Raw genomic sequence first — 13970 nt, forward strand, 5'->3', positions numbered from 1 at the left:
ATAAACGATGAGCTCATCGTGCAGTTTAAACAGCAGCCGTTCAGTAGTGAACGGCCACTGTGTTATGTCAATGGAGGGGGACGGGGGAGCGAGAGGAGAGAAATCTCCTGCAGCCACCCCGCCACCTGCTGGCTGCTCCAGGAGCGAGACAGCTCTGCTAGCTCCCTGCAGGAGTCTGGGAGCGAAGAAACACAGGGACGAGTATTGGGCATCGTTTGCCCGACATTCGTCCCGTGTAAATGGACCTTTAGATCAGTCTAGTAAAGCCTCACTGATATGAAGTGCGACAAATCTTTGAAGTGTTTCAAGCTTTTCAATATATTAGGCACATCTTTTAGGCCCTCCACCCATCAAGCACAGGTCACCAATAGCTCAGATGTGGAAAACCCCTTGAAGTCTTACTTACAGGGTTTGGTCCAGGAGGCTTCTATAGCTGTGTGGTTCACGGCCCTCACAGTCAGATGACTTCCCCTTAAAGGGGGACCTGGAAGAGTTGCTACGAGAGCTTCCGGGCTGGATGTGTACCCCACATTATTGTACACAATCAGCTTGTATTCATAAAATGTGTACCTGAAAAACAGGAGATGGAAGATGAGGAAAGTGTCTGCTGGAAGCGTTACAAATAATAATTGCGCCTGTTCTGTCCGTGTTCCTGTTATTTCGCCATCTCTTGTCTTCTAGTCCGTTGTTGGGGCAGTTTTTAGTAATTGCCCCACCGCTGATCTATTAAAGCGGGTCAGCTGACCACACTGCTTCAGCCTCATTTGGAGAGGAGTTCCTGATTGGGTAACCTTTCTTTAACCCCTTAGTGAGCGGGCCATTTTATTTAACAAGTTGTGTCAGGTATAATACGCAGTACATGAGAGAAGTGAATGTATGTTCCTTGGATTCTGAACAATACTGAATTGTAACAATAACATTGACAGAGAAAATCCGGAATAAATAAATAACAATCTAACAATCAGACCTCGCTTGGTGTTTACATGGTCTTAAGTCTCTATAAGAAAGGGAGAAGAGAAGGATGAAGGGGAGAGAAGAGAAAACAAGGGGGTCTATTATATGTGGAATGTGATTTGAGGCAAGGGCCGCACGTTCTTGAAATGTATCGGGGCGGGCCTATGTTGGTATATCACTTTCTCAGAGCGGATTAACCAGTCTTGTCCAGCTTGATAGGGATGGTGATTGCGCAGCCATTCGCTTTATGGCCATTTATTTTTGAGGCAGAATTAAAGCCTCTCTAAGGAATATACTTGTATATCTTGGCCATAGGTCTTCATCTAGTAAGCCAAATAATGCCATTTTGGGATCTAGGTTAGATTGAGAGGAAAAGGGGGGTCATAAAGGTAATATGTTAGGCCAAAAATCCTAAATACAAGGACAATCCCATATTAAATGCCAAAAGTCTGCGTTTGGTTGATGACATCTACGACAGGAGGATGATGGGATTCTGTCTATTTTACATAAATGGATAGGAGTTAGATAGGGTTGATGCACCATATAAAGCTGTATCAGCTTATTATTGATGGGAGGGGGACACAGTTAATTGGGATTCCACTACATCTGACCATTCTGCGGGCATCAATGAGGGGATAAGGGATTGTCATTCATCTTGGATAAAAAGTGGAAGATTATGAACCTTTGCCGACAGTAACTGTGTGGAGTGCTAAATTAGACCTTTAAATCCCTGCGATTTAAGTATACCTATTATACAGTAAACCCTTGAGTAACATTGCTCTAAAGTAAAGCTGTTTTCAACTTAAGTCGATGTGTCAGAGCAGCAACGGTCCCTCAAATAAAGTTGCATTCCTCAGATAAGAGCGCCGACCGTTCCATGACCCCAGGCGCCGCTCAGTGAGCTGACGCACAGCTGAGGACGGTCACTTCCAGCTTCTCCTGCATCAGCGTGCAACTACTCCTCCCCCTCCTCTCTCCACAGTCCACAGTGCCGGCTGAACGTTGCTGTGTCTTCCTGCCTCCTGACACAGTACAGCAGCTGAATCCCCAAAGTGCTGGCTGAACACTGCCTGCCTCCTGAATCCCCACTGTACTGCAAAATGTAAGTACTGTACAAATGAGTACAGTACAGGAAAGAAACGTTTGCAAATAAATACTGCAGTCCTATGTCAAAGCACAGATAACACAGTGATACATACTGCTATAATGCTGTCCCTGCAGTCCTATGTCAAACCACAGATAACACAGTGATACGTACTGCTAATGATGTCCCTGCAATGTTAATTTATTCTTAGAGTTGTGTTTTATAGTCATTCAGTATTGTTATTGTTTTTGGTATTACAGACCAGAGTTATTCTCTATTAAATGGGGTTTGGGGTGTTTTTGGAAAGTCTAGAACCAATTAATTGGAAATAATGTCCTCAACTAACATTGATTTCTACTAAAGTCCATTGCTTCCGGACAGATTAATGACGTTAGTTGAGGTTCTACTGTATTTAGAAATTTGGGTCAAAGTGGGGGAAGGGGTTGACTGAGCATTTGAAGCATGACATACATGGAAGTATCTAAACAATTGAAGTTGTGGTTTCTGTATTCACGTAGTGGAGTAAATGAGACAAGCATATTATCTTTGAAAACATCTTTCGATGCAACAACTCCCCGAGCAAGCCAATATCGATAATCTGGTATCAACTGTAAAGAGGGCAAAATGGGATTACTCCGTAAGGGGAGAACACACATGGTAGCCGTAAAATGCTGAATGGCTTTGGCGGTACGCCATACAGATAGAGCTAGGGTATGTAATGCTAGTATACTGGAAAGTGTGATTGGTCTCAGTAAGAGAAACCAAGTCATCTTGTAGATATGAGACCTTTTAATGGCCAACAAAAATACATGATGTTAATGTGAGCTTTGGAACCTCTCAGGATTCTTCCTCAGGCTAAATGGAACAAATCTAAAGACGTATTGATATAAAACATATCCACATGATCACATGGAAGGGCACAACCTCACCTTCCCCATGTCTGCGCCGTCCCATGTGATCATGGGAGAACAATCACACTTTGCTCTACTGGCAACACGGGAAGACTTGGTGTGTTCTGAATATTCTAAAAAACGTAACCTCATGTAGGAACCAAGGTCGCATATTTCTCAGGTGACTTGCCAGATAGTAAAGCTGAAAGTCTGACAGAGCCATTCTAGCCCGGTCATCAGGTCTCGGCAAGGTAGAGAGTTTTATTTTAGAGCGGGATGAGCCCCAGATAAATGTAGTGAGAAGAGAATTCAAGGATTGAAAGAAGTGTGTTGGGACTGTTACTGGCATATGTTACAAAGTGTAAAGACATTTAGGCGGTATTAGCAGTTTGACTAGGTTTATACCTCCCACTACTGAAGGGGGCAATTTAGACCATAATTTAAATTTCATTTTGATAAATTCTTGTGATGCGGTAATACCATGGGTCACATACAATGGGTCACATACCATGGGTCACATATCATGGGTCACATACAATGGGTCACATGCAATGGGTCACATACAATGGGTCACATATCATGGGTCACATACCATGGGTCACATACAATGGGTCACATACCATGGGTCACATACAATGGGTCACATATCATGGGTCACATACCATGGGTCACATACAATGGGTCACATACAATGGGTCACATATCATGGGTCACATACAATGAGTCACATGCAATGGGTCACATATCATGGGTCACATACCATGGGTCACATACAATGGGTCACATATCATGGGTCACATACAATGGGTCACATGCAATGGGTCACATATCATGGGTCACATACAATGGGTCACATACCATGGGTCACATACAATGGGTCACATACAATGGGTCACATACAATGGGTCACATATCATGGGTCACATACCATGGGTCACATACCATGGGTCACATACAATGGGTCACATATCATGGTTATTCCAAGGTATTTACATTTGGAGACTACCGACAGGCCATATCTGGAGATAAAAGGATCCAATCGGATTATGGACGGTGTACATAATAGCATATTTTGACCAATTAATATATAATCCAGAGGATTTGCGAGAAGGAATCTATGTGTTTTATGGCTTGGGGGAATTAATTCTCTGGGTTTTGAAGGAAAAGGATCAACGTATAACCCCACTATGTTTTCCCGTCCTCCCCAGTGGACACCTGTAATAGTAGGGGTACATCATAAGCAGGTAGCCAGGACTTCTATGGATATGGAAAATAAAAGGGGGAATAAGGGGCAACTCTGCTGAGAGTCATGCGTAAGAGAGGGGGTACAAAGAAGGGCAACTAAATTAATAAACGGAATGAGAGGAGTGGAATACCCAGAGAGGCACCAAAACTGGAATTATTCACCCTGGAAAAAAGACGTCTAAGGGGCGGCCAAATAACTCTGTATAAATCCATGAGGGGACGATACAAGGATCTCTGCCATGATCTGTTTATACCCAGGACTGCGACGGTAACACGAGGGCATCCGCTACGTCCAGAAGAAAGCAGGTTTCATCACCAACACAGAAGGGGGTTCTTTACTGTAAGAGCAGTGAGACTGTGGAACTCTCTGCCTGAGGACGTAGTGATGGCAGGATCCATAGAGGAGTGTAAGAGGGACTTGATGTCTTTCTAGAGCGCTATGATATTACAGGATACAGACATTAGGTGACCAGCGGGTTGGTGATCCGGGTCTTGGAGTCAGGGAGGAACCTTCAAACGTTTATCCAGGCATTATTCTGACTGCCATTATGAAGTTGGGAAGGAATTTTTTCACCCAAATAGGCTAAATTGGCTTCTGCCTCATTGGTTTTTTTTTTGCCTCCCTCTGGATCAACTTCCTTCTCAACATCATTCTTAACCAATTCACCATTTTCATCCTGTAAGCATCCAATAGCATCTTTGACTTTTCTTTTGCTTTTGACCCCCAAAATCCTTTTTTGTTGCAAGCCTCAATTCATTATTAGCTTTTATGTTACCATGTTGTGGTTGCAGCTCCTCCCGGGGTGGCGGGGTGCTGGGTCCCGCAGTCAGGGCGCGTCCCCCTGGCTAGTGGTCTGGCTGCAGGGGGCGCGGGTGCCTGACCAGCGATGTGCTGGTAGCTCATGGCTCCGTGCGCGCCCGCACCGGTGAGTGCAGCTGCCCTGCACTTGCTTCCTTTCTATATTGTCTGTTGGGAGTTGGCTTCTCCCTCTCTTTGCCCCGGGGCGGAGGCTTTTGTTTATAAGTCAGGCAGTGACATGCAATCACTGCCAGTTATTGGTTTCCCTCAGTGTGCTAGCTAGTCTGCCTCTGTCGGTCTCCTGCTCTTGTCAGCTTGTTTGCTATTTCTGCCAGGTTATTCCATCTGCCTCAGGTCTGCTTTGTATTTTCATGTTGGTTTATTACATCTGCCTTTTCTGTCATTATTCTGCCCTCTCCATCAGGTACGCCAGCGTCCCTTCTCGGTCCCTAGCGAGAGTAGGGACTGCCGCCCAGTTGCCCACCTGGGGATAGCCAGGAGTGGAGGCAAGTAGGCAGGGACAGGGGTTGCAGGTGAGATCAGGGCAACCCGGGCTGGCGCATCAAGGGTAGTATACCGTAACGTAATATCTGGCCCTTAAAATTGCCCAGAGGGTTTTGTTTCTTTTGCTCTCCAATGGAGGCCATGAGTACCCTCACAAGTCAGTTGCAGGGTTTAGTGGGCGTAATCCAAGACCTGTCTGGTCGTATGGCGGCCCAAGAGCAGCAGGAGGTAGTGTATGTTTCTGCCAACCCTTCTATTTTTGAGCCCAAGTGTCCGCTTCCTGAGGTGTTTTCAGGGAAGGGGAGCAAGTTTTTTGTTTTCCAGCATCCATGTAGATTGATTTTTCGGATGCGGCCTCGCTCATCTGACGCAGAGTCCCAGAAAGTGGGATTGATTATGTCCTTACTTCGGGGTCCCCCCCAGACATGGGCCTACTCCTTACCCGAGAGTTCAGTTTGCCTGCAGTCAGATGATTTATTTTTTCGGGAACTTGGAGGTATTTTTGATGAGCCGGACCGTGCGGGGTTGGCAGTATCCCATCTCATGTCTCTCCGTCAGGGGCAGCAGTGGGTAGAGGACTATTGCTCTAAATTTAGACTGCATGCAGGTGAAACTTCTTGGAACTATGGCGCCCTTAAAGACTTGTTTTTGTTGGGTCTTTCTGACTCGGTCAAGGATCTGCTCATTTTCCATCCCGCACCCGTAACACTCAATGATGCGATGGAATTGACAGTCAAAGCTGACAGGCGGCTGAGATCTAGAAAAGAGGAACGACGGGCCCGCAAAGCTAGGGAACCCAGCAAACCCGCTCCCACTTCTCCCATGCCACCTTCTGGTGCCGAGCCTATGGAAGTGGACCAGCTAAGTCCCGAGGAACGGCGACGGTTCCGAATGGCTCAGCATCTCTGTCTCTATTGTGGGAAAGCGGGACATCATGTAGCGACCTGTCCTCAGCAGCGGATGCAACATCAGCCTGAACCGACAGAAGAACTTTAGATCCTAGGCGACTGTGGGGGGATCGCCTAGGATCACAGGCACTCCCTAAGTTGTTGGTGCCTTGTCAGATTGGCTTCCGGAATTTTACTCGGTCCGGTCAGGCTTTTATTGATTCAGGTGCTGCCGCCAATTTGATTCGTTTGAGTTTTGTCAGACCTCTGAAGATTCCCATACGCTTCACTAGTATTGATTCTATCCCTCTGTCTGCAGGTGTTGTACAATGGAGGACTCCCATGTTACAATTCACTGTGGGTGTTCTCCATTCAGAGAATCTGTCATTCTTGGTAATGGAAAGGATGTCTGTTGATGTAGTGCTTGGTATGCCCTGGTTGGCGCTGCACAATCCCTGATTTGATTGGTCCACTCGGGAATTGACACATTGGGGGTTGTCCTGTGATAGTCACTTAGCTGCTATATCCGTGTGTTCAGCAGACTGTACTTATTCCTGAGTATTTGTCTGATTTTCAGGAGGTATTCTCCAAGAAACTGTCTGAGACTTTGCCTCCCCATAGGGAGTGGGACTGTGGTATTAATTTGATCCCCGACAGTCTCATCCCTAAGGGAGCTATTTTCAATTTGTCTAGGCGTGAGCATGAAGCCCTTAAGTCCTATATCTCAGAGTCTCTGGCCAAACAACATATCAAGCCGTCCAGGTCCCCGGCCGGGGCCGGTCTCTTCTTTGTGGAGAAGAAGGATGGGACATTGAGGCCTTGTGTGGACTATCGGGCTTTGAATAAAATTACAGTGAAGAACCAGTGCTCCTTGCCCCTGATTTATTGAATCAGCTCGTAGGGGCCCACTGGTTTTCCAAATTGGACTTAAGAGGGGCTTACAATTTAATTCGCATCTGAAAGGAAGATGAGTGGAAGACAGCGTTCAGCACCCCATTAGGACATTTTGAATGCCTGGTCATGCGCTTCGGACTTTGTAATGCCCCCGCTGTGTTCCAGGGATTTATGAACGCGGTCTTCCACGACTTCCTGGGGGTATTTTTGGTCATATATCTCGATTCTCATGTGCGGCACCTGAGGCTGGTTCTGACCCGTTTGCGTGAGTACCAACTTTTTGGCCAGTTGGAGAAATGCAATTTTGGCACTAAACAAGTGTCTTTCCTTGGCTATGTGATTTCACCCACGGAGATTCAGATGGAGTCTGATAAAGTGGCAGCAATCTTCCAATGGGTCAGACCAGATAACCTGAAAGCTCTCCAGCGGTTTTTAGGTTTCGCAAATTTTTACCGTAAATTCATTAGGAATTATTATGTTATTGCTCAACCCCTGACCGATCTTACCAAGAAGGGTGCCGACTTGCTAAGATGGTCGCCTGAGGCCCTAAAGACTTATAGTCATCTCAAGAGGGCGTTTACTGCTGCCCCGGTACTAGTACAGCCTGATGCGCGGCAACCATTCTTCATTCAAGTTGAATCGTTTAGGGTGGGGGCTGGGGCTGTATTGTCTCAGGAGGTCAGCGGGAGACCTGGGTATAGCCCATGTGCGTTCTTCTCACGGAAGTTCAGTTCAGCGGAACGTAACTATGACATGGATAATCGTGAGTTATTGGCGATCAAGTGGTCTCTAGAAGAGTGGCGTCAACATCTTGACGGGGCTAGGCATCCCATTACCTTGTATACCGATCATAAAAATTTGGTATATCTCGCCAATGCTAAGAGACTCATAGCTCGTCAGGCCAGGTGGGCGTTGTTTTTTGCCAGGCTTAACTTCGTCATTACATATATTCCAGGAGAGAAGAATGGGAAACTGGACGCCCTCTCACGGAGTTTTGGTTCGACGGAAAGTGAGACAGTGGCTCCCAAGAATATCTTGGCACCTGGGGTGGTGGTGGCAGCTGTAGAATCTGATCTCGTCTCTCATCTAAAAAATTGTCAGCAGGACGCTCCCTTGGGGGTGCCGGAGGCCAGATGGTTTGTGCCAGAGACCTTGCGTCTTAAAGTCATTGAAGAGTCTCACTCATCTGTTCTCACCACCATCCGGTGGTTCAGGGGACTCTGGATCTTTGTTCTAGACACTACTGGTGGCCAGGCGTGTCTCGGGAGATCCGCGACTTTGTTAAGGGATGCTCTGTCTGTGCACGCAGTAAAAGTCGGAGGGGCCTCTGGTCACATTTATTGGTAGATTTTATCACCGATCTGCCTGAGTCTCAAAAATTCACCAGAATCCTCGCTTTCTTACAGCTATTTCTGCGCCGCCTGCCTGTCCTGCCGCTGATGTCACCACAGATGCACTGCAGGGGGTATGGAAAGAAGTACAGAAGAATCTGGAAGCAACAGGGGCTCGTATGCAGTTGTGTAGTGGGAAGAGTCTGTCAGTATCTGAACCTTACAGGATAGGACAGAAGGTATATTTGTCTTCTAAAAATCTCAAATTGAAGGTTCCGTCTTTGAAACTGGCACCGCGTTACGTGGGTCCCTTTGTTAGCTACATGGAGGGTTCATAGGGTCTTTCACAAGTCATTATTGAGACCTTTTGTCCCTTCCGCCCAGTTGCCCGCCTGCGGTTAGCCAGGAGTGGAGGCAAGTAGACAGGGACAGGGGTTACTGGTGAGATCAGGGCAACCCAGGCTGGCGTATCAAGGGCAGTATACCATAACATTTTAGCTTTTCTGACACTTGCCCTACAGTTTCTGCAGACCCCATTATATTCTTCTTTAGATATCCCCCCACTTTCCATTTGAAAAAAATATTTTTTTTCCTCTTTAACATGTGTACAAGTTCTGTGTTCCTCCATCCTGGCCATTTTAAAAGCTTCCCATTCTTCCTTCTTTTAGAGATTGGTAAGGATAGTACTTTGAGAATCTCATTTCACAATATTTCCCAACCTTCTTGGACATTTCTGTCCTTAAGAACATCCAGCGATTGGATTCTTCCTCTTTCTGAGTCCATTAAAATCTGCCTTTCTGAAATCCAACCTTGAGGTCTGAGTCTTCTCAGGTCTTCCTCCCCTTGTTATCCAACATCCAAGGATATCATGATCACTGCCTCCTAAGGTCCCAGCCACCCTTACTGCCTTAAAGGGGTTGTCCCGCGCCGAAACGGTTTTTTTTTTTATTCAATAGGCCCCCCGTTCGGCGCGAGACAAACCCAAGGGATGGGTTAAAAAAAAAAAGGTTTAGTACTTACCCGAATCCCCGCGCTGCGGCGACTTCTTACTTACCTTACCAAGATGGCCGCCGGGATCTTCACCCACGATGCACCGCGGGTCTTCTCCCATGGTGCACCGTGGGCTCTGTGCGGTCCATTGCCGATTCCAGCCTCCTGATTGGCTGGAATCGGCACACGTGACGGGGCGGAGCTACGAGGACCAGCTCTCCGACACGAGCGGCCCCATTCACCAGGGAGAAGACCGGACTGCGCAAGCGCGTCTAATCGGGCGATTAGACGCTGAAATTAGACGGCACCATGGCGACGGGGACGCTAGCAATGGAGCAGGTAAGTGAATAACTTCTGTATGGCTCATAATTAATGCACGATGTATATTACAAAGTGCATTAATATGGCCATACAGAAGTGCTGAACCCCACTTTCTTTCGCGGGACAACCCCTTTAACCATTCCCTCCCTGTTGGTCAGAATTAGGTCCAAGATAGCAGATCCCCTTGTTATCTCTTCTACCTTCTGGAAGATAAAGTTGTCATCAAGAGCAGATAAGAATCTGTTGGATCCATTACTTTTACCTGAGAGATTCCCAAAAAATGTCTGGATCGGTAAAATCTCCTATGATCACTATGTTGGGCTTCTTTGAGAGCTTGGCCATCTGATGTAGAAAGAGTTCCTCCTTATCTTCTGCTTGTCCAGGTGGCCTATAGTAAATGCCCACAATGGTGTCCTTTCTGCTGTTCTCTCCTTGTATTCTTAGCCAAACAGTCTCTACAGAACTCCCATGCGCTGAAGCTTGAATCTCGGTGGAGATGTATGTTCTCCTAACATACAACACAACACCTCCTCCCCTTTTATTAGGTCTGTTTCTTATAAATAAGTTGTATCCTTCAAGTCTTGTATCCCAATCATGTGTATCATCCCACCAAGTTTCCATGATGCCTATGACATAGTTTTTCTCATCCTGTGTTAGGAGCTCTAATTCCCCTTGTTTGTTTCCCAGCTCTGGGCATTTGTGTAGAAACATATTAGTTTGTCATCGGGGTCTCTTGTTCCTCTACTTTCCTTCAGAATTTTTTGTTCTTTCTGTCCACTTCTAATAGCGAGGGTCTCAGTTGTATTAATTGGCTGTATATTTTTACCTTCCACTTTCCTTCAGATATTGTTCTAGTTTAAAGCTCTCCTAATGAGTGAAGCAAGGCGCCCACCAAATATATGCTTGCCTGTCTGTAAAGTGCAACCTGTCTCTAGAAAGTAGTCCATCATATAGGTAATTCACTCCATGGTCTAGAAATCCAAATCTTTGCTGACGGCTCCATCGACATAGCCAGTTGCTCACCTCTAGAATCCTGTTCCATCTTCTTATTCAATGGCCATCCACTGGGAGGATGGATGAGAAGACCACCTGAGCTCCTAGTTCCTTCACCTTCTTTCCAAGGTCTTCAAAGTCTCTGCAGATAGTTGCCAGGTCCTTTTTTGCGGTGTCATTTGTCCTACATATATTAGTAGGAATGGGTGGTGTTCTGTAGGACTGAAGAGTCTTGGCAGCCTATCAGACACATCTTTGATTTGTGCCCCTGGAAGACAGCACACCTCTCGTGATGTGTCCGGTCTGCAGACAGCGGCCTCTGTTCCTCTCAGTATGGGAATCCCCCACAACCAGCACTCTCCTTTTCTTTTTCACAACAGCACTTCTTTTTCTCCATTCAAGAGGACACTGTGTGCTTACTACACAGTTCTTTGTGGATAGAGGCATTTCTTGCTGCATCTCTTTCTCCTCTGCTCTTTGTGGGAAGAGTCATTTCTCGCTGTACCTCTTTCTCCTCTGCACTGCTCTTTGTGGGTGGAGTCATTTTTTGATGCACCTCTTTCTCCTTCTGCTCAAAAACCAGTACCTGGCCTCCTTGCGTGGGAATTGTGTACTGGTTCCCGAGCAGTATGGGTGCTGGCTGACTCCTGATCCTCTTGCTTCTTCAGGTCACATGTTTCTATTCCTCGGCTTCTACATGTACATTGGACATTTCTTTTCCTTCAACCTTTTTGAAGACTTTCTTCTACTCTGTGAAGGAAATCCTCACCTTCCCTAATAAGTTTCAATGTAGCTATTCTCTCCTGAAGACTCTGCACCTTCATCTCCAGTAGAGACACAAGCTTGCATTTCTGTTCTGTAAACATATAGCATACATTGCAGCTCACCATATGTCTGCTCTCCTTTTCCAAGTTGTCAGTTGATGTCAACTTCTAAAAGTCAAGAATTGTAGTGAAGATACATAACCTCCAAAATACTACTAAGTGTACAATTTTGCACGCCATTAGGTCTGGCAATGTCCTCCAAGCAGCTAGACCTGGCTAATCCCGACAATCTTCCCACTTCCAGTGATTCTTTGCTCTTCCCAGAACGCACAGGGAATATGCAAATGATCTTCCTGCAGCTCTAATCTCTGGTCTGGCGATGTCCTCTGAGCAGCTAGACCCGGCTAATCCTGGCAATCTTCCCGCTTACAGTGATTTTTTTTTTCCAGAATGCAGAGGGAATATGCAAATTATCTTCCTGCAGCTCCAATCTCTGGTCACTCCAATGATGGAGAAGGATGGGGACCTGGACATTTTTCTAAAGGAATTTGAAAAGGTGTGTCACCAGTACCAGATACCCTCTGATCAGTGGGCTAGGTACTTAACTTCAGGGCTCAGAGGCAAAGCCCTTGAGGTGTTGTAGTACCACAGAGTTGGGTACTACAGCATTTCTGTACTATACTTCTGTGATAAGTTGAATCATGTTAATTAAGGTGTAGAATGAAAAAAAAATTGGTCCAGTATCACCAGTAGAGCAAAATGTGATTGTTCTCAGTAAGAGATTCCAAGTAATTTTGTAGATATGATACATTTTAATGGCTAACAAAAATGCACGATGTCATAGCAAGCTTTCAAACCTACTCAGGGTCTTTCCTCAGGCTAAATAAACTAGATCCAAAGAGGCATTTATATATATATATATATATATATATATATATATATATATATATATATATATGAACAGGTACAGACATGGTGTGATTAATTTGCACTTAGAAAAATACCAGAACAGGATGAGTAGAGGATGAAGTACTTAATTAGTCCACCGATAAGGGATGTAACAGTTTTATGGTCTCTAAATTGGTGTTAGAGGGGCACGAGGCCAACGTGTTATATCTGCTCCAGATTTCTCATATTCTCCAGTGATTGAAGAACCCCTCTGAGGTTCATTCCATTAAAGGTGGTGATGGTCCCTGGATACACTGCTACATGACCATCTGCCAGGTCAGCATAGCTGTCCTTAAAGAGTGTCAAGGATGGTTATAAAGTTGTACTCCTAAATTCTTCTGTGATGCTGAGATGTGAAATAGCCTTTTAGTATAATAACTTTCATATGTTCAATGTTGTGTCCGTGGCTAGATCAATGCTCCCCCACAGGTAATTCAGTCTTTCTTTCTTTAATTGAGTGGTGATGAGAATTTATCCTGGCTCTCAGTTTTTGTCCTGTTTCTCCAACATAAAAGCCGCCAACAGGACATTTACTGCACCGGATCAGGTACACAACATCAGACATGGAACATGTGAATGTCCCGGGATCTTATAGTCCTGCTATATGTTAGGAATTTGTATCTTTTCCGCAGTCAGTACATGTCAGCAGGTCTTGCAGCTCCCTACACTATAGGGATAAGTTCCTTTTTGTGAATCAGAGGGCAATGCACTCCTGATTATAAAGTTCCTCAGACTTGGGGTTACCTGTAACACAACTGGATTTACCCATCTACTCACCCTGTTCTGGTATTGTTTTAAGTGCAAATTAATCACACCATGTCTGTGCCTTTTCATATGCATCTGTGTATATATATATGCCTCTTCAAATCTATTTCATTTAGCCTGAGGAAGGACGCTGATTAGGTTGGATAGCTCGCTATAACATCATATATTCTTGTTAGCCAGTACAATAGGGGGCCTGGGATTGGCAGCATAGAATCCCTTTGCAGGCTGGGTCAGAGTAGCTGTATAAAAGGTAGGAGTGGGAGGAGTTAAGTCAGTGTTCTAGGTCCAAGTGAGAGTGAAGTCCTAAGACAGACTGGGGAGGAACCAAGAGAAGCCTCTGCTAGGTCATCACAGAGCAGCCAGTGCACTGGGAAGTAGAAACATCTAAAGCGTGAGTACTCAAGAGCAAGAACTGTTTAGTTGAGAGCATCAGAGGGAAAAGCAAAGATGAAGATCTATGTAGAAAGAAGAGAAGCTATGAAGAGAAGAGAAACTAAGTCAGCCATACAAAAGCACAGACAGGGAGAAAAGCTGGAAGGAAAAGCAAAGAGTATAAATGTAGTTCCTACATAGTAATGAATGCCTGCAAATGTAACTGTTT

General features: G+C 45.5%; 1 protein-coding gene across 1 annotated transcript in view; it reads right to left on the minus strand.

Annotated features, from left to right (window-relative positions):
• USH2A (usherin) overlaps window positions 1-13970 on the minus strand; it is a 903954-nt gene that overhangs the window by 279236 nt on the left and 610748 nt on the right. Inside the window, exon 42 of the mRNA XM_066594449.1 lies at window positions 407-570. Coding sequence (XP_066450546.1) covers window positions 407-570 — 164 coding nt within the window. The remainder of the gene's footprint in view (window positions 1-406; window positions 571-13970) is intronic.

The sequence above is a fragment of the Eleutherodactylus coqui genome, chromosome 3 (genome assembly GCF_035609145.1).
Source record: "Eleutherodactylus coqui strain aEleCoq1 chromosome 3, aEleCoq1.hap1, whole genome shotgun sequence".
In the NCBI taxonomy this organism is placed as follows: Eukaryota; Metazoa; Chordata; class Amphibia; order Anura; family Eleutherodactylidae; genus Eleutherodactylus; species Eleutherodactylus coqui.